Genomic DNA, 21,473 nt, shown 5'->3' on the forward strand with positions numbered 1-21,473 from the left:
TTCCATAAGACGTTGCAACTTTTTTTCGGTTTCTCTTTTCATTTTGCATTCGTAACAAAACTTAATTCGCTTATTTTAGCAATTTTTTTAACTCTTAAACGAACAAAAACACTTTGTGAAACATTTTATTAATAATTTAGTGCAACCGACACAGAAATTTGCGTGAAATGTTGGAGAAAATAGCTAAATAAAAATTGTCTGCATCAAACCAGTAAGTTCGGAGCGCTTTTCCAACAAGTATGATATTAATCTCTGTTTTCTATTACTAACACTATCAAAGCCCAATTCACGTCTTCTTTATTAATGGTCTTTGATAGGAGCTACGTGCCATAAGGTTTATGTCTCCCACATCAATATAAACAAGAAACTTTAAATATAATAATTATGAATAATCTGAATATGGCACCAAACGAAAATATACACGACTTTGAACCACAAAACAATAACATTCGCTCTAACGATACAGTGAAAACGCATAGGGACTTTGACCCGAAAATGATTACCCAGAGGAGCGCTCTTCACAAAATTGGTTGAGGGGTTTGATGACTACGGTTATTCGTTAGCATTTCACTTATCAATCACAGTTGCCACAGTTGATAGAATTCTACCAATAATGGTAGATTTTTTTGCTGTTTGGTAGATTAGTAGAATTCTTGATGGTTTGGTAAATTTTGCAATATATACCTCTCCAACAAAGATATACTTACAAAATTTTCTATAGAAATAAGATTTTGACAAAAATTTTTATAGAAATAAAATTTTGACAAAATTTCTATAGAAATAAATATTTGACAAAATTTTCTATAGCAATAAAATTTTGACAAAATTTGCTATAGAAATAAAATTTTGACAAAATTTTCTATAGAAATAAATTTTGACAAAATTTTCTATAGAAATAAATATTTGACAAAATTTTCTATAGCAATAAAATTTTGACAAAATTTTCTATAGAAATAAAATTTTGACAAAATTTTCTATAGAAAAAAAATTTGACAAAATTTTCTATAGAAATAATTTTTTGACAAAATTTTCTATAGAAACTAAATTTTCTTTAGAAATAAAATTTTCACAAAATTTTCTTTAGAAATAAAATTTTGACGAAATTTTCTATAGAAATAAAATTTTGAAAAAAATTTCAATAGAAATAAAATTTTGACAAAATTTTCTATAGAAATAAAATTTTGACAAAATTTTCTATAGAAATAAAATGTTGACAAAATTTTCTATAGAAATAAAATTTAGACAAAAATTTCTATAGGAATGAAGTTTTGAAAAAATTTTCTATAAAAATTATATTTTGACAAAATTTTCTATAGAAATAAAATTTTGACAAAATTTTCTTTAGAAATTTAGAAAAATTTTTACAAAATTTTCTACAGCAATAAAATTTGACAAAATTTTCTAAGAAATAAAAATGTGACAAAATTTTCTATAGAAATAAAATTTTGATAAAATTTTCTATAGAAATAAAATTTTGACAAAATTTTCTATAGGAATAAAATTTTGACAAAAGTTTCCTTAGAAATAAAATTTTGAGAAAATTTTCTATAGCAATAAAATTTGACAAATTGTCTAAGAAATAAAATTTTGACAAAATTTTCTATAGAAATAAAATTTTGACAAAATTTTCTATAGAAATAAAATTTTGACAAAAGTTTCCTTAGAAATAAAATTTTGAGAAAATTTTCTATAGCAATAAAATTTGACAAAATTGTCTAAGAAATAAAATTTTGACAAAATTTTCTATAGAAATAAAATTTAGACAAAAATGTCTATAGGAATAAAGTTTTGACAAAATTTTCTATGGGGATAAAGTTTTGACAAAATTTTCTATAGAAATAAAAGTTTGGCAAAATTTGCTATAGAAATAAAATTTTGCCAATTTTGAGAAAATTTTCGATAGACAAAAAATCTTGGCAAAATGTTCTATAGAAATAAAATTTTAACAAAATTTTCTATAGAAATAAAATTTTAACAAAATGTTCTATAGAAATAAAATTTTGACAACATTTTCTATAGTAATAAAATTTTAACAAAATTTTCTATAGAAATAAAATTTTTACAAAATGTTCTATAGAAACAAAATTTTGACAAAATGTTCTATAGAAATAAAATTTTGACAAAAATTTCTATAGAAATAAAATTTTGACTCAATTTCCTACAGAAATAAGATTTTGACAATATCTTCACAGAAATAAAATTTTTAACAAGATTTTCTATAAAAATAAAATTTTGACAAAATTTTCTACAGAAATAAAATTTTGACAAAATAAATTTTTGACAAAACTTGCTATAGAAATAAAATTTTGCCAAAATTTTCTATGTAAATAAAATTTTGACAAAAATTTCTATACAAATAAAATTTTTACTCAAATTCCAATAGAAATAAAATTTTGACAAAATCTTCTGTAGGTATAAAATTTTTAACAAGATTTTTTTATAAAAATAAAATTTTGACAAAATTGTCTATAGAAATAAAATTTTGACAAAATTTTCTAAAGGAATAAAATTTTAACAAAATTTTCTATAAAAATAAAATTTTGACAAAATTTTTTATAGAAATAAAATTTTGACTCAATTTCCTATAAAAATAAACATTTTAACAAGATTTTTATAAAAATAAAATTTTGACAAAATTTTCTAAAGGAATAAAATTTTAACAAAATTTTCTATAAAAATAAAATTTTGACAAAATTGTCTATAGAAATAAAATTTTGACTCAATTTCCTATAAAAATAAAAATTTTAACAAGTTTTTTTATAAAAATAAAATTTTGACAAAATTTTATATAGAAATAAAATTTTGGAAAAAAGTTATATAGAAATAAAATTTTGACTCAATTTCCTATACAAATAAAATTTTGACAAAATTTTCCATAGAAATAAAATTTGACAAAATTTTCTATAGAAATAAAATTTAGACAAAATTTTCTATAGAAATAAAATTTTGACAAAATTTTCTATAGAAATAAAACTTTGGTAAAAAATTCTATAGAAATAAAGTTTTGCAAAATAAGAATTGTTTTTTGGTAGTTTTCTGGTAAAAGTTTTTCCAAATTTTGTTGATTATTTTTGGCTCGTGTGGCAACCGTGTTATCAATTCCTATGAGGCAACAACAGCAGCGGGAGCTGCAACGACAATATGTGGACTCGTAAATGAGTCAATTAATAGATATAGTCAATTGTCGGCCCACCACCCAACTGCACACCTATCGTCATTGGCAATTTGTCAGACAAACTGAAAACGACAAATGTTATGAACTAAAAACACTAATCAAATAATTTGGCGATATTATCTTGGTTAAGTGAAAGAAGCCAACGATAAGCTTTTATTTGGTTTCACTATCGAATATTCTGTGGAACATACAAGAAATGCCGGTCAAAATTTAACTTAACAATGCTAGGTAATAATCGCTAGATGGTCAGTATAATTTGCAAAGGCTACGGGTTAAGTTTGTTTCGTTTTGTTTGTGGTGGTGTTGGTAGTGGATATCTTTGAACTCGGTGGAAAATTTATATTTGTGAGGAAATCATGGAAATGTTCTTATTGGCTTTGGCCATAGTTGTGATATCTGTGCTCTTCTTTAAGGGCATTAAAATATTCAATTATCTCGATCATGTTGCTGGTATAATGGAAATGATTCCGGGTCCCACACCCTATCCATTTGTGGGAAATTTATTCCAATTTGGACTAAAACCGGATGGTAAGTATTCTGTTTTGTTTGAAAGGACGTTGGATGTGCCAGGAAAATATGCGGAGGGCCTCTGTCCGAGTACTCAACTCCTGGTAGATTTAGATGCTCTAAATCCAATAGGCCCAGTGCTCCGAGAGTTGTTCTGTTACACGGCCTGAGCAATTTAAAAACTCGGTTTTTTGGCACTATGATTTTTGTCGAAACCAAGTTGATTACTAACAGCTAGAAAATCGTTCTGAAATCTATGGAGCAGTAGTGTCTCAAGTGTCTTGACAAGAGAAGAGATATCAAAATCTAATACTACTTGAAATTTCCATTCCATCGAATCCTTCCGTTGTTTCAGTAGCAGTGTTCCTCTGTTCAATTATTAAACTTCTGATAAATTATGTGCCTTCGCTTATAGAGACCTCGGTTTTGAAGTGTTTGAACCTTCGAAGAAAGTATATGAAGCTTGAAAGTTCGTCAAAAGACTCCGGAGAAATTGTTGCTTAAGTGTCTTGGCTACTTATATAAGAAGGGAAGATCGACATCTAAGATTCTCGAATACATCCCATGCTTCATTAGCTTAATTCCACTATCCATTGGATAAAAATTGGCTATGGTGATTAAGTTAAGGGACAATGATAACAGTTAAGAAACTCATTCTACTCAGCTGTTTCAACAGCGTCATCAAGATTCCATTGGAATTTAGAGTTAGTGAAGCTTTATTTGGAAAGCTCTTCACAAAGCTCAGGAGGAAAATATTGCTCGTGTCTTGTCCACTTTTATGAGAAGGAAGATCGGCTTCCTTACTCGAATACTTCTATTGCCTCAGTAGCGTAGTCCCTTCACACATTCGTTGAACATCAGTTAAGACGATTATGTTCTAAGAAAATGAGAATAATTTAGGCAAATATTCAATATTTCATCAAAATGCAGCGTCAGTGACGCTTTATCTGGAAAATTCTTCGCAAGGCTCAGGAGGAATTATTGCTCAAGTGTCTTGGCTACTTATATGAGAAGGGGAGACGACATCTAAGATTCTCGAGTGCTTTTTTAGCTTCCTTACTCGAATACTTCCCATGTTTCATTAGCGTTATTCCTCTATCCATTGGGGTCATCAAGATTCCATTGGAACTCAACATCATTGCAGCTTTATCAGAAGAATGCTTCGCAAGGCTCTGGTGGAAAATATTGCTCAAGTGTTTTGTCTACTTATATGAGAAGGAAGATTGTCTTCCTTACTCGAATACTTCTATTGCTTCAATAGCGCAGTCCATCCATACATTTGTTGAGTATCAGTTATTACGATTATGTTCGAGGAAAATTTAATCAGAAATCAGCGTCAGTGATGTTATATCTGGAAAATTCTTCACAAGGCTCTGGAGGAGAATGTTGGTCAAGTGTCTTATATGAGAAGGTGAGATCAACATCTAAAATTCTAAAATACTTCCCTAGCTTCCTTACTCGAATACTTCCCTTGCTTCAGTAGGGTAGTCCTCTATCCATTTTCTGAACATCGGTTATAATGATTAAGTCCAAGGACAATGAGAGAAATTTAGTAATATATTCTACTCCTGGTGGTTTCAGCTGTTGCAACAGCGTCATCAAAACGCCATCAGAATGCATCGTCAGGGAAGCTTTAGCTGAAAACTTCTGCAAAAGGCCCCTTTTTATTGGGCTAAAGACCTGTAGCACTCATTAATACGAGAGTAGTTCACTACAATGGGCTGAATACTCCAAGTGAGCATGAAATATCGGGCTGCCACAATAACTAATCTAACCTTCTCGAATACTTCCCTTGTCCCTCTACCCATTTGTGGAACATCGATAATTATAATTAAGTTCAAGAACCTAACCTAGTATTCGACATCTGGTATTTTCAGCTGCTTCAACGTCGCCCTCAAGATTTCATCGAAATTCATCGTCTTGGAAGATTTAATGTCTTTAAAGATATTAGTAACTTCATTGGCTGAGAGATCAAGAATGACTTACCTTGTAATCGATTAGAAAAACCATTTTCCTATTCGAATCAGTACTCTTGTGTTCGGATTCATCATCATTAACATCCGGCGAGTTTGTCTCTGCTCATCTGCGAGTTTCGCTAATTCTGTTACAAAATTTATACTTGAACCGGGGGGTTTAGACAAACGGTAGAGAATAAAGCGTCAGTTGTACGAACATTCTTGGAGATCTCTATAGAAATAAAATGTTGAAAATTTTTTTCTATAAAAAATAAAATTTTGCCTCCGTTGGTAGAATTCTACCAAAATATTTTCTTTTTGGTAGATTGGTAGAATTCTTTTTTCTATAGGAATAAAATTTTGACAAAATTTTCTATAGAAATAAAATTTTTTAGTGATCTAGTTTGGCTATTTTTCGTGAATTTTAATTATTAATTTAAATTGTTTTATAATTCCATACCAACTGATATTTTTCCGATCTTATTTTTTAATTTTAATATATAGCCGCCTTATTCTCCGGATTTTAGTTTCACAGCATCCTGGAGGTGCTAATTTCATCCGATCCATTTGGAATTTGGTACATGCACAGACAAAATTTTCACCAAAATATTTCCAATTAAAATTTTAATTGAATTTTCAAAAATATTGATTTAGCAAATTTTTAAATTAAAACAAAAACCAATCACAAAAATTAATAGTATCAATTATTGTTTTAATTGGATCAATTAATTTTTTAATTGACTTCGGTGATTGATACAATCATTTTCGCGATTGAAGACATTTCAATTAAAAATTAATGGAATCAATTAATTTCGTGAATCATCATTTTTTTGTGGGGTGTTAGTAAATGCCTTCTATCAACCCCGCAAAAATTGTTCCATCTATATCTATATTATGAAGCTACAATAAAACAATAATTCTAACAATGTCTTGATATGCGGACTACTACTGCTCGTTTATCATACACAAATATTCCAGAACTGAATAACAAGCAACAAAACTGAAATATATTTAGCATTGAATTGAACTACCATAACAATTGTGAAGTAATTTCTAGCAGGAATCCCATGAATTGAAAGGAGATATCATTTATTTCTTTGAAGTCATTGAATATGAAACCAAATGAATTTCTGTTTTTTTTTTGTAATTTTTAGAATACCCCAAGAAAATTTTACAATATTGCCGGAAATATGATTTTCAAGGTTTCCGCTCTTTGGTATTTTTCCAATATCATGTCATGCTAAGTGACCCAGCAGAAATACAGGTATGTATTGAGCAATTTTGTTTTATTGATGGATATTTAAAAAGGAGTATTGCAAAAAAAAAAATGTATATAAATAAAAATAAAAATTATAAAGTTATAGGAAACGGAAGTTGAAGAATATATACTAATAATATAAATTTTATACATATAGATATTTTAGATATCTTCACTACATTCGTCTTTATTACCTTCCCTTTTATGCCTAAAAATATGCTTAAAAAACTATAATGAATTTATTGATTCTGAAAAAAAAAAAAATATTTCTTTTTTTAGAAACGAAATTATAGACCAACCATTATTGTTACCTTCATACCTCTCTTTATTAAGGTTATTTCATTCACGCTTAACAAAGTGCATAAATCTCTTTGCCTTAAAGCAGACAAATTTAACAAGAAATGTTATCCGGTTTTTATTTATTTTAGTGGGCTGTTATAAATGCAAAATAAAACAAATTGGATTCATCTTTTTTTCCACGACGTTTTGTCAGCATTTTTCCGACCTTTTCTAGAGATTTTTTTTATTTGAATTTTATAAATAAATCAAAAACAATGATAACAAATAAATAAATAAATAAGAGGCATATATTGCAGCAAAAAATTAAAATCTATCTCACAGAACTGACGTTAACCATAGAACTGATCGTGTTTTTCTAAATCGCATTAATTCAATTTAGCTTAATAGGTACTTATTGCGAATTACAAGTGTAATTCGCAATAAGTACCACCATGCCACCATGCAAAGAAATTCAACGTCATCCATTAGGCTGCCAACATCAGGATCCTGTGGCCAGGTTTCGAATGAAGTCATCAGTTTGGACAATGACCAAAAGGAACGTTCCATTAGTCGTCCTGTAGATGGGTCAGAATTTCTAGTGTGGTAGTAGAATCAATCACCATGTAACAAAGTCATCCAAAGGACTGCCAACTTCAGGCTGCAGTAGACGGGTTTCGACTGAAGTTATCAATAAAGGCAATGACCAAGAGTAAGGAACCATTAGTCGACCTGTAGATGGGTCAAGTGTGGTAGTAGAACCAGCCACCATGCAACGAAACTCAACGTCATCCACTGGTCTGTCAACTTCAGGGTCCAGTAGACGGGTTTCGATTGAAGTTATCAATTTGGACAATGACCAAGAGTAAGGACTCATTAGTCGACCTGTAGATGAATTCCATTAGTCGACCTGTAGATGGTTCAAGTGTGGTATTAGAACCAGCCACCAACGAAATTCAATCTTATCCAATGGACTGCTAACTTCAGGGTCCAGTAGACGGGTTTCGACTGAAGTTATTAATTTGGGCAATGAGCAATAGTTAGTGTCTATTAATCGATCTGTTGACAGCCTGCGACACGTCTTTTACAAGTCGAACGTTTCCTAAGGAAGCGACATCAAAAGGTGGTAATCATCAAGGGGTTTAAAGAACGCAGAATTTGGGATCAGTAGGCCCAAGCGCGTTGTCGGCTAAACAGAATAATTCCTTAAAATTGCATAAGCTGGCAAAGATCGCCGAATGAGTTGTCAGCTTCTAAAAAGAGATCAAAAATCTTTCTCCTAAGATGCAAAAAACAGTGAGTGTGAGTCCTACCAAAAATATCGTGCGTGAGTATGATTTTTCAGTCGTGAGTGTGCGTGAGTAAACTATTACTAACGTGCACACCTCTAATAGGTACTTATTGCAAATTACAAATGTGGTAGTAGAATAAGCCACCAAGCAACGAAATTTAACATCATCCACTGGGCTGCCAACATCAGGGTCCTGTGGCCGGGTTTCGAATGAAGTTATCAATTTGGACAATGACCAAGTGGATCGTCCCATTAGTCGACCTGTAGATGGGTGAGCAAAATGTCTAGTGTGGTAGTAGAACCAACCACCATGTAACAAAATTCATAGTCATCCAATGGAGTGCCAACTTCAAGGTCCAATGGACGGATTTCGACTGAAGTTTTCAATATAGGCAATGGCCAAGAGATAGGTCCTGTTAATCGACCTGTATATGGGTCGAAAGAATTTTAACTGTAGTACTAGATCAAGCCACCATGCAGCGAAACTAGATCAAGCCACCATGCAGCGAAACTTAAAGTCATCCACTGGTCTGTCAACTTCAAGTTTCAGTGGACTGGTTTCGACTGAAGTTATCAATTTGGACAATGACCAAGAGTAAGGACTCATTAGTCGACCTGTCGATGAGTTCCATTAGTCGACCTGTAGATGGCTCAAGTGTGGTATTAGAACCAGCCACCATGCAACGAAATTCAATCTTATCCAATGGACTGCTAACTTCAGGGTCCAGTAGACGGGTTTCGACTGAAGTTATCAAATTGGGCAATGAGCAATAGTTAGTGTCTATTAGTCGATCTGTTGACAGACTGCGACACGGCTTTGACAAGTCGAACGTTTCCTAAGGAAGTGACATCAAAAGGTGGTAATCATCAAGGGGTTTAAAGAACGCAGAATTTGGGATCAGCCGGCCCAAGCGCGTTGTGGGCGAAACAAAATAATTCCTTAAAATGGCATAAGCTGGCAAAGATCGCCGAAAGAGTTGTCAGCTTCTAAAAAGAGATCAAAGATCTTTCTCCTAAGATGCAAAAAACAGTCTTCAGAAGGCAATCATTAACATGGGAGCAATGGACGGTATGGTTCCAAACCATAAATGGGAAAAAATTGAGAATGCATTGTCAGGTCCTTGACACCAAGATGCTAATTGGTACCAAGGACGATTTAAGGTAATTTCATTTGTGGATCAGAGATCTATGGGTTATTTGAAAGCTGCATTGATGCTTGTTGGTGAAGTTTGGAAAATATCTGCTCTTTAGTTAGTCGATACCTAGAGCACATGCATGGAAACCTGCAAACCCTTCTGATATTTAATCTATATTAAACAGACTAAAGGAATGTAATCCAGATCTTCCAATCGCTGATTGGAAGTTTGGCAATTTGTATGAGGTGGAAGGACCAAAACGGCCTGAGGTGTTTATATTGAACTTTCAACCTTTGCCACATCGCAAGGCCTCGTTTGTTATGGGTTCCATTATATCCTTATGAAGGTATACAAAAGTGATCAGACGAAGGAGACAGTCCGAAATGGACAAACCTCCATCTGTGTCAGAAGTCGATGGAGATACAAAAAATTCAAGCCTGGAAGAGCATCGGGAGCAGGTTTCTACAGGCTCAAAACTCATTAAATTTGAGGGATTGCGAGAGTCACCGAGATCTGCGAAGAGGGCAGTCTTAATGACTCAAGCAAAACGGTTTATGTGGTTGAAAATCTTGATGGTTCTACGGTTCCTTTAGATAAATCTTCACCACTCTAGGACTGCTTATGAGGTTCGCAAGAAGATCCGTTCAGAAGTGTACAAAACTTCTTGCGAAGTCGATGGAGATACAAAAAATTCAAGCATGGAAGAGCATCGGGAGAAGGTTTCTACAGGCTCAAAACTCACTAAAGTTGAACCGAGGGATATATTGCGAGAGTCCTCGAGGACAGTCTTGATGACTCAAGCGAAACGGTTGATATGACGGTGGTCTTGATGGTTCTACGGTTCCTCCAGATAAATCTTCACTACTCTAGGACTGCTTATGCAGTCTTAACAGTTCTCCTGGTGAATGGAGCATAGATGTGGTTCTCATTCAAGAGAATTCGAAAGTCCTCGAGGACAGCCTTGATGACTCAAGCGAAACGGTAGATATGACGGTGGTCTTGATGGTTCTACGGTTCCTCCAGATTAATCTTCACTACTCTAGGACTGCTTATGCAGTCTTAACAGTCCTCCTGGTGAATGGAGCATATATGTGGTTCTCATTCAAGAACCACATAGGTTAGGTTAGGTTAGGTGGCAGCCCGATGTATCAGACTCACTTAGACTATTCAGCCCGTTGTGATACCACATTGGTGAACTTCTCTCTTATCACTGAGTGCTGCCCGATTCCATGTTAAGCTCAATGACAAGGGACCTCCTTTTTATAGCCGAATCCGAACGGCGTTCCACATTGCAGTGAAACCACTTAGAGAAGCTTTGAAACCCTCAGAAATGTCACCAGCATTACTGAGGTGGGATAATCCACCGCTGAAAAACTTTTTGGTGTTCGGTCGAAGCAGGAATCGAAACCACGACCTTGTGTATGCAAGGCGGGCATGCTAACCATTGCACCACGGTGGCTCCAAAGAACCATATAAGAACAAAATCTGTGAATTAGGCACCGGGCATGTTTAATTGTTAAAACTTCGTCGGTCTACAAATTTCGTTTCGAAGCAAAGAATTATTTTTCTGTGTGTAGCTATTACAATCCTTTGTACTATATACTCATCCTTACTTCTTCCTTTTTTTTCTTGCTTGCAGAACATGCTTTCCAGTTCATCTCTGTTATACAAGGAACACTTGTATTCTTTTCTTCGTCCCTGGTTAGGTGATGGTCTGTTAACAAGTTCCGGTGCCAGATGGCTTAAACATCAGAAATTATATGTACCAGCCTTTGATAGTGAAGCCATTGATGGTTATATGCAGGTCGTCAATAAGACTGGAGCAAAATTTGTGAAAAAATTGCAACAGCATGCTGAGAATGGCGACATGTTCGATATACAACAATTGGTGAAGAAATGTACATTGGACATTGTGTGTGGTAAGTGAATATGAGATACCGAATGATTGTAAATCGGGAAAAGGAAAGCAAAAATGACCACAAGTACACAAGAGAAATAACAAGGATTAATTTTCGTTTGTCTGATGGGGGTGGGGAGGGTGCGACTCAGAGCGGCTTTTAATTCAGCATATGGTTTCCGATTTCCTTCGCATTTTCCCAGAAGGTGGTAAGATGTTCAGTGACCAAAATTCGGAATTTCATTTCTTTGATACGAGCAAGGAGAGGCGAATTTTTGTATACCATAATATTAGTTCGATTTCCATAAAACGTCCTATAAGAAATTTGGGTTCTAGACTGAAAAGATGTAGACCTTGACGTTTGTCCTTCTGTCGATCCATCGCAAGATATCATAAATGTCGCAGTTCTTAACCGAGTGCACTATGAGTAGCCACAAATTAATAAACATATTTTGATTGTTTCAGAAAATGCCACTGGAGTTCCAAGTAATTCGTTAGATAATCAACCATCTCAACTTCATGCAGCTATAGCAGAGTAAGTATAATACATTTCGAGAGAACAAAACTATTATGTTCTTGGATAAATTTTTCATCCTTCGCTATTTGATGATCAGCTGATCATCAATCTAAGTCATCTCAGGAACTTTATACGGTTAGCATGTGTGCCTTGCGAATTATGACACGAGTCCGAGAACTTCAAAAAGTGTTTTCAGCGCTAGATCATCTCTCATTTCAATATTTCTGAGTATTAGAAAGCTCCTCGAAAGTGGTTTCACATTAGCATCAAAGCAGCTTTAAAGCAAACCATAGGCCTATGGTCCGTAAATGCGATTAACTTAAATCGTTCTTGATACCATCCAGCATCTTGCCGTCGAGGACTTGGTCCGGGAAACTTTTTTCGCACCTTTCAGTAGACAACAGACATCGCGTTCTCAATAACACCCCCCCCCCTATTTTTGATTTGGAACCTTACCGCCCAATGCTCCTTTGGTATTGGTTAGGTTAGGTGGCAGCCCGAAGTATCAGGCTCACTTAGACTATTCAGTCCATTGTGATACCACATTGGTGAACTTCTCTCTTATCACTGAGTGCTGCCCGATTCGATATTAGAGAAGCTTTTGAAACCCTCAGAAATGTCACCAGCATTACTGATGTGGGATAATCCACCGCTGAAAAACTTTTTGGTGTTCGGTCGAAGCAGGAATCGAACCCACGACCTTGTGTATGCAAGGCGGGCATGCTAACCATTGCACCACGGTGGCTCCCTTTGGCAATGATAGCCATCACAAGGCTGTCTGGTGCATCTGAGGCAAACGATCTTTGATCCCTTTAGGAGGATAGCAGCTCATCCGTTGATCATTCCCTTATTCCAGCTTCAAGAATTCCTTGAGTTCATTTTAAAGAATCGATTTGTTTAGCCGACAACATGCTTAGGTCGACTGATCCTAATTTCTTTAAGATAAACAAATTATTTCTGCGTTCCTTGAATATCTTTCGTGAGCGATTACCCCCTTTTGATGTCGTTACCTTAGAAAAGGTTCGACTCGCCAAAGTGTCGCCACCTGTCGACCCGTCTACAGGTCGAGTAATTGGGCCTAACTCTTGGTCATTGCTCAAATTTATAACTTCAATCGATACCCGTTCACTGGGCCCTGAAGTCAGCAACTCAGTGGATGACTTTGAATTTCGCAGCTGGAGGCTTAATTCACCACCTCACTTGAAATTCGTTATATGTACTTATAACGATAAAATTGAATAATCCGCTATTAAAAACACGTCCGTTCAGTTCGATGGTTGAAGCAAGTCCATGGCCTCAGTGGATGATTTCTAGGCAGAAGTTTCTATGATTTACCTGCAGAGCAAAGACTCAACTGCAGTGATTAAATTCTATTTGAAAGTCTCATTCGATTAACTTCCGACAGAAGTCTCAGAGAATGAATTGAAGTCTCAGTGATAGATCTGCAGACCTATGTTTCAGTGTTTCAATTGCTAACCGGAGTTTCAGTAAATGGATTTTAGACTGAAGTCTAAGTAATTGGCCTTTGAACCAATGTCTAAGTGATTGATAGATAAATTAAAGGCTCTAAAGACCTAAATTTTTGACTATAGCCTCAGTGAAATAATGTGTTAGATTACAAATTATATTCTCAGTGATTGTAAGTGGTCCACGGTTTCAGTTGTTGATCTCTAGGTAGAAGTCTTAGCGGTTGACCCACAAACCGATGTTGTTGATCTCTAAGCAGAAGTTTCATCGGTTGACCGATGTCTCTGTGGTCCAATGGCAACTCAATGGAGTCTCAGTGAATGGACTTCAGACTGAACTCTCAGTGATGGTTCAACTACAAATCAAAGTTTCAAAAATTAAACTGCAGTCCAAAGGTTCTAGACAAAAGTCTTAGTGATTGAAATGTAGATCGATATATCAAACCGAGGTCTCAAGGATTGTACTAAAGACCTATGTTTCAGTGATACAATGTATCAGACTACAAATTATACCCACAGTGATTTTATTATAGCCCATGTTATCAGTGGTTAAGCTCTGAGCAGAAGTCTTAGTGAATGGCCTATGTCTCAGTAGCCCAATTACAAGTCGGAGTCTCGGCGAATGGACTGAATCGACCCAATGTCTCAGTGCTTGAAAAGTAAAACAAAGTCTCAGTAAATAAACAGTAGACCACAGTCTACGTGACTGAACTAAAGATCGAAGTCTCTGTGATTTACTTCTCAGCCTCAGTGATACAATCGACAATATTACAAATCAAACTTTCCAATTACGAACTGTAGTTCAAAGACTACAACCCGTAATCTCAGTAAATAGATCGATCGAAGACATAGTGATAGATCTAAATACCTGAGACGCAGTGATGGAGTTCTAGACCATAGCCTCAGTGGTACAATGCAGACCAAAGGCTCAAGGATTGAAATAAAGACCTAAGCCTCCGTGATACATTGTATTAGACTATAAATTATATTCTCAGTGATTTAATTGTAGTTCATGGTCTCAGCACTCCGAGCAGAAGTCTCAATGATTGACCTAAAGTATCAGTGGTTCTTCAGACTGAAGCCTTAGTGATTGACCTTCAGTCCAATGTATCATTCTTAGAGCGTTAAATCAAGTTTCCAGTGAATGAGCAACAGACCCCAGTCTTCATGACTTAAGACCTAATTCCCAGAGATTCAATTCTAGACCGAAGTGTCTGCAAAACAATCGTGTATATTACAAATAAAACTCACAGTATTTGAATAGTAGTTCGAAGTCTAAGTCATGTAACTGCAACCCGAAGACTCAGTGCATGGACTTGCATGATAGATTAAATATCCTAAGACACCGCCATGGAATTCTGGACCGTAGCTTCAGTGACACAATGTATTAGAAAGTGATTTTATTATAGTCCATGGTGTCAGTGGTAGTCCAGAAGTCTCAGCGATTGACCTGAAGACTGATGTCTCAGTGGTTCAATTGCAAATCGGAGTTGCAGTGAGTGGACTTCAGATTGAAGACTTAGTGATAGGTCTAAAGACCTAAGACGCAGTAAAGGAATTCTAGACTGTAATAGAAACAAATTATACGTTCAATGATTGCATTGTAGTCCATGGTCTCAGTGATTGAACTCTGATTGACCTGAATACTGATGTCTCAATTGCAAATCGGAGTCTTAGCGAATGTATAGACTACAAATACTACTTTCAATAGTTATATTGTAGTCGGGAGATTTTATTGGGCAAACTCTTCACACAAAAATCTCAGTGCTTCACCTAGATGTCAATGTCCCAATGGTGATCCAATTGCAAATCGGAGTCTCAGCGAATGGATTTCAGACGGATGTCTCAGTGATAATTCAACTACAGATCAAAGTTTCAATGATTATACTACAGCCCGATGTCTCTGGGAAATACCTCTGATCGAAGTAGTTTTCAGCAGACCGACGGACGGATGGACAACACTAAGTCGAGTCAGAATTTCACAATGACCAAGAACATATAAGTGGTTTCACTGCAATGTGGAACGCCGTTTGGACTCGGCTATAAAAAGGAGGTCCCTTGTCATTGAGCTTAGCATGGAATCGGGCAGCACTCAGTGATAAGAGAGAAGTTCACCAATGTGGTATCACAATGGACTGAGCCTGATACATCGGGCTGCCACCTAACCTAACCTAACCTAACCTAAGAACATAAATAAATAGTTCATTGGTCTGAGACTTTCTATAGAGTAGGGAATAAAAATTGAGTCAAAGGTGATAATATTTCATAGGGTTCCAATCAGAAAAGTATTTATTGAATTTGAATAAGTTAGCATTTGGTTTGAAAAAATGTGTTATTTTCATTTTCATTTTCATTTGAAGTGAAAATGCTGTATATTGTGTCCATATCTAGTACTTGAATTCCGGAACTTCTCTTAGGATATTTTTATTCGATACACCCCAATGAACTTCTCCACATTGTCTTTCAATGATAGGTAGCATGACTACTGTATATCTCAACATATTCATATTCAGTTTCCATTTAAGGATATCACACATAATATTTGACCTTTGCACAGAATAAAAATGAAAAACAAATATGTACATGATTGTATTCTTCAACTTTAACATATAATTTCCTCTTTTCATATCTTCTTTCTTTTCATATCAACTTAAACCACATGGTAATGAAACCCTATGGACTCAATGATCTCATCTTTAATGGTTATCTGATTTATATATTCTTGTGATGATACTTATGAATGCTGTGTCTGTATTTCATTGTTGGTAATTTGCGGTAACTCCTTCATGTCCATCCAGCCTTTGTGATGTTATACAAGAACGTACTTTCAGTATTGTAAAAAGATTCGATACTCTATTTTATTTAACCTCCTATTATGGAAAACAACGTAAGGCATTGAGATCCTTAAAAACTGAAATAAATCGCGTAAGTCAAGTAGACATTAAATTTCAAAATGAATTTTATGTTTAAGGGGAGAAGAGTGCTTCGGATAAGAATCACATGTCAATATGAGAAAATTGATGAAATTTTAATTTTACTGATGTGTGATGAAAACAAATAGCAAAATGCGATATTTGAATGCAAATCATATGGGTCATTTCGCATATATTTTCATTACATACAAAGGCGGGTACTATGTTCATTCTTGCGAAAAAATTTTATAGAAACCATTATTTCGCACGTAGAAAGCGGTGTTTATTTAAGTAACAGGGAGCGCTATTTATCAGGGAGCGATATTGAATTAAGTTGGTGGTTAACATTTTATTTTTCCTTGGGCAATTGATCTGCTACTCCTTTGATCCTTTGTATAGTTTCGGAACAAAAATATGATCCGTGTTTGCGTTATAAACCCACACAAATAGTTTTAATAAATAAATTATTTCCTAATTCACATTGCAAATGGCTCCATTCTATAAACGTCAGTTTTTCAACTCGAAAAAACAAAGTACCACAAATGGAAAAATTTTCGCTAATTTTTCGCATTTTCTGGTTTTGCATGGAGTTTCAACGCGAAAACCGAACAGAGTACCGGCCTTAAGGATTTAATATGATAAATATCAGAAAATAAGAGCACGAGAGAGAGAGAGAGAAATAAACAAGTAATTACGGCCGAATCTTATGTACCCTCCATCATGAAGATGTTTAAAATTTCTCAAAAATTAAACAAACATTTTTCTTACAAATCTAGAATCTGATGCTGTCTTCATATGTAGTAACTTTAACTTTGGGAAGCGTATCATTTTAAGCGATTTTCTTGAAATTCTATCTATTTTCAAATAACCCGCTTTCGGAGGAAACTATTATAACATAACTTAAAAATATTTTTTTTATACCCTCCACCATAGGATGGGGGGTATATTAACTTTGTCATTCCGTTTGTAACACATCGAAATATTAACCCCATAAAGTATATATATTCTGGGTCGTGGTGAAATTCTGAGTCGATTTGAGCATGTCCATCCGTCCGTCCGTCTGTTGAAATCACGCTAACTTCCGAACGAAACAAGCTATCGACTTGAAACTTGGCACAAGTAGTTGTTATTGATGTAGGTCAGATGGTATTGCAAATGGGCCATATCGGTCCACTTTTACGTATAGCCCCCATATAAAGGGACCCCCCAAATTTGGCTTGCAGACCCTCTAAGAGAAGCAAATTTCATCCGATCCGGCTGAACTTTGGTACATGGTGTTTCTATATGGTCTCTAACAACCATGCAAAAATTGGTCCACATCGGTCCATAATTATATATAGCACCCATATAAACCGATCCCCCGATTTGGCTTTCGGAGCCTCTAAGAGAAACAAATTTCATCCGATCCGGCTGAAATTTGGTACATGATGTTAGTATATGGTCTTTAACAACCATGCAAAAATTGGTCCACATCGGTCCATAATTATATATAGCCCCCATATAAACCGATCCCCCGATTTGGCTTTCGGAGCCTCTAAGAGAAGCAAATTTCATCCGATCCGGCAGTAATTTGGTACATGGTGTTAGTATATGGTCTTTAACAACCATGCAAAAATTGGTCCACATCGGTCCATAATTATATATAGCCCCCATATAAACCGATCCCCCGATTTGGCTTGCGGAGCCTCTACGGGAAGCAAATTTCATCCTGTCCTGTTGAAATTTAGTACATGGTGTCATCATATAATCTCTAACAAACAGGCAAAAATTGGTGCACATCGATCCATAATTATATATAGCCCCCATATAAACCGATCCCCAGATATGGCTTGCGGAGCTTCTAAGAGAAGCAAATTTCATCCGATCCGGCTGAAATTTGGTACAAGGTGTCAGCATGTGATGTCTAACAACCATGCAAAAATTGGTCCACATCGATCCATAATTATATATAGCCCCTATATAAACGGATCCCCAGATTTGGCTTGCGGAGCCTCTAACAGAAGCAAATTTCATCCGATCCGGCTGAAATTTGGTACAATGTGTCAGCATGTGATGTCTAAGAACCATGCAAAAATTGGTTCACATCGGTCCATAATTATATATAGCACCCATATAAACCGATCCCCCGATTTAACTTGCGGAGCCTCTAAGAGAAGCAAATTTCATCCGATCCGGCTGAACTTTGGTACATTGTGTTTGTATATGGTCTCTAACAACCATGCAAAAATTGGTCCACATCGGTCCATAATTATATATAGCCCCCATATAAACCGATCCCCCGATTTGGCTTGCGGAGCCTCTAAGAGAAGCAAATTTCATCCGATCCCGCTGAACTTTGGTACATGGTGTTTGTATATGGTATCTAACAACCATGGAAAAATTGGTCCACATCGGTCCATAATTATATATAGCACCCATATAAACCGATCCCCCGATTTGGCTTTCGGAGCCTCTAAGAGAAGCAAAATTCATCCGATTCGGTTGAAATTTGGTACAGGGTGTTAGTATATGATCTCTAACATCTGTGCAAAAATTGGTCCACATTGGTCAATAATTATATATAGCCCCCATATAAACCGATCCCCCGATTTGACTTGCGGAGCCTTTATGAGAAGCAAATGTCATCCGATCAGCCTGAAATTTGGTACATGATGTTAGTATATGGGGTCTAATAACTATGCAAAAATTGGTCCACATCGATCCATAATTATATATAGCCCCCATATAAACCGATCCCCAGATTTGACCTCCGGAGCCTCTTGGAAGACGAAAATTCATCTGATTCAGTTGAAATTTGGTACGTGGTGTTAATATATGGCCTCAACACCCATGGAAAAATTGGTCGAAATCGGTCCATAATTATACATAGCCCCCATATAAACCGATCCCTGGATTTGACCTCCGGAGCATCTTGGAAGAGCAAAATTCTTCCCATTCGGTTGAAATTTGGTACGTGATGTTAGTATATGGTATCCAACAACCGTGCAGGAATTGGTTAATATCAGTCCATAATTATATATAGCCCCCCTATAAACCCATCCCCAAATTTGGCCTCCGGGAAAAGGGAGAACGATTATTGCAGGTGACGCCTGCCGCTGAGACAGTGATCCTCTTCAGAGGTTTAGTTAATTTTATTTGAGGATAAGATTTACACGGCTCCAAATAAAATTCGATCTTACCTCCTTAGGGATCTCCCACCAACTGCCCCGTTCTGTTATCCATCTGCTCCTTTATAGCCGTTTGGTCGCCCATGCACGCACCACACACTTCTTTTCATGAACAGCTGACTGCCCAACTGGCCAATGCCTCTCAAATTCCATTTAAAATTTAATTTCAAAGGAAACTTTATTCAATTTACTTGGCTCCAAATAAATTTCGATCTCATCTCCTTATGGATCTCCTACCAAATGCCCCGTTCTGTTATCCATCTGCTCCTTTATAGACGTTTGGTCGCCCACGTTCGCATCACACACCTGTTTTCATGAACAGCTGACTACCCAACTGGCCAATGCCTCGCAAATCCCATTTAAAATTTAACTTCAAAGGAAACCTTATTCAATTTTCTTTTCAATTAAATAAAAAACAATAATTAAATAAGCTAACTTAAATAAATTATTCTTCAATAATTTTATCTATTTGCAAATTAATAATTTTAGAAAGACTCCAATTTTCTTTTCCATAAATTTTTTGGGTAAAAGCGAGCTGTTTGACGACTTTTGTTAGCACAAAGTAGAGATTTTTCCCAACATACTACTATCTCGGAAAAGCAATTTTTTGTGAATTAAATGCATCTCTGGAACTCTCTTCCACACCTCGACATTTGCGCATATATAACATTTTCCATATTAAATAACTCTTGAAATAAAATACTCTCACTTCTGAACCATTAACATTTTACCTTTATCCTTAAACATTTTTTTTGTATTTTAATCAACAGATAGTAGAGCAACGAAAATCTCAAATGAAAGCGGGAGAATCAACAGAAGACAAAACCTTGGCAACACCAGAGCTAAAGCCATTTGTAAATGTACTTTTAAGTGCGAAGTTGGATGGTAGAGAATTAAAGTTCCGTGAAATCTTTGAAGAAATATCTACGTTTATTTTTACGGTAATTAAATGCTCTTCAGAATGCACAAAACTAAAGGCCACTATTATTTAAAAAAAAATCCTTTGTTTACACTATTGCACTATTTGCTATGTAAAGGGACATGATCCAACAGCAGCTGCTCTATCCTTTACTTTGTACACATTGTCACGACATCCCGCCGTACAGGAAAAAGTCTACGAAGAACAAAAGAAAATATTTGGCAAGATAAATGCTGAGGATTTTAAGAATCTTGAAGCTAAACGAGAAGATTTAAATAAAATGGAATATCTGGAGTTAGTACTGCGGGAAACATTGCGTTTGTATCCAGCAGTGCCCATAATTGCAAGGACCAATCGTAAAGCGATTCAAATAAGTAGGAGTGTACATTATTTCTCGTGAAAATCTTAATGTCAAATACTTTTTTATTCACCTCTAGACGATACGAAAATTGCCAAAAGAACCACAGTCATGATGTGCTTAATTGCCATGGGTTATAATGAGAAATATTTCGATAAGCCTTGTGAATTTAGACCAGAACGTTTTAAGGATATTCCTACAAATGTTGACAATAGCCAAGGTATTGAGGCTTTCAAGAGTGTACCCTTCAGTGCTGGGCCTCGAAAATGTATAGGTAATTACATGCATTAATTATCACTTCTCTAAAAAGTAGCTGAAATATTTTTTTCTTTTTTTTTTAGCTGAAAAATTTGCCATATTCAAATTGAAATCACTGCTCTCTTCGGTGATAAGAAATTTTGAAATCTTACCTCCCAAAGATGACTTAGGTGCTGGTATTAATGATCATTCACGTAAAGATTGTGTACCGGAAAGTGAATATGATCCTATTCTCAATATAAGAATAACATTAAGATCTGAAAATGGTATTTTGGTAAGACTTAGGAAGAAAAATTGAAATTTATGTTTGAATTTGAAAATGCATTATTTACAAATTTTTGTATAATAAAATTATATATTGTGTTTTAGTTAAAACCAAAA

General features: G+C 35.2%; 1 protein-coding gene across 1 annotated transcript; it reads left to right on the forward strand.

Moving 5' to 3' along the window:
• Nucleotides 1-3,414: 3,414 nt before the first annotated feature.
• Cyp4ad1 (Cytochrome P450 4ad1) lies at nt 3,415-21,473 on the forward strand. Its single transcript, XM_075312395.1, has 9 exons — nt 3,415-3,703; nt 6,792-6,901; nt 11,238-11,517; nt 11,961-12,030; nt 16,277-16,403; nt 20,328-20,498; nt 20,595-20,850; nt 20,914-21,108; nt 21,176-21,473. The coding sequence occupies exons 1-9, from the start codon at nt 3,532-3,534 to the stop codon at nt 21,388-21,390; spliced, it is 1,596 nt and encodes a 531-aa protein (XP_075168510.1). The 5' UTR covers nt 3,415-3,531; the 3' UTR covers nt 21,391-21,473.

Source organism: Haematobia irritans, chromosome 5 (genome assembly GCF_050003625.1).
Source record: "Haematobia irritans isolate KBUSLIRL chromosome 5, ASM5000362v1, whole genome shotgun sequence".
Classification (NCBI taxonomy): domain Eukaryota; kingdom Metazoa; phylum Arthropoda; class Insecta; order Diptera; family Muscidae; genus Haematobia; species Haematobia irritans.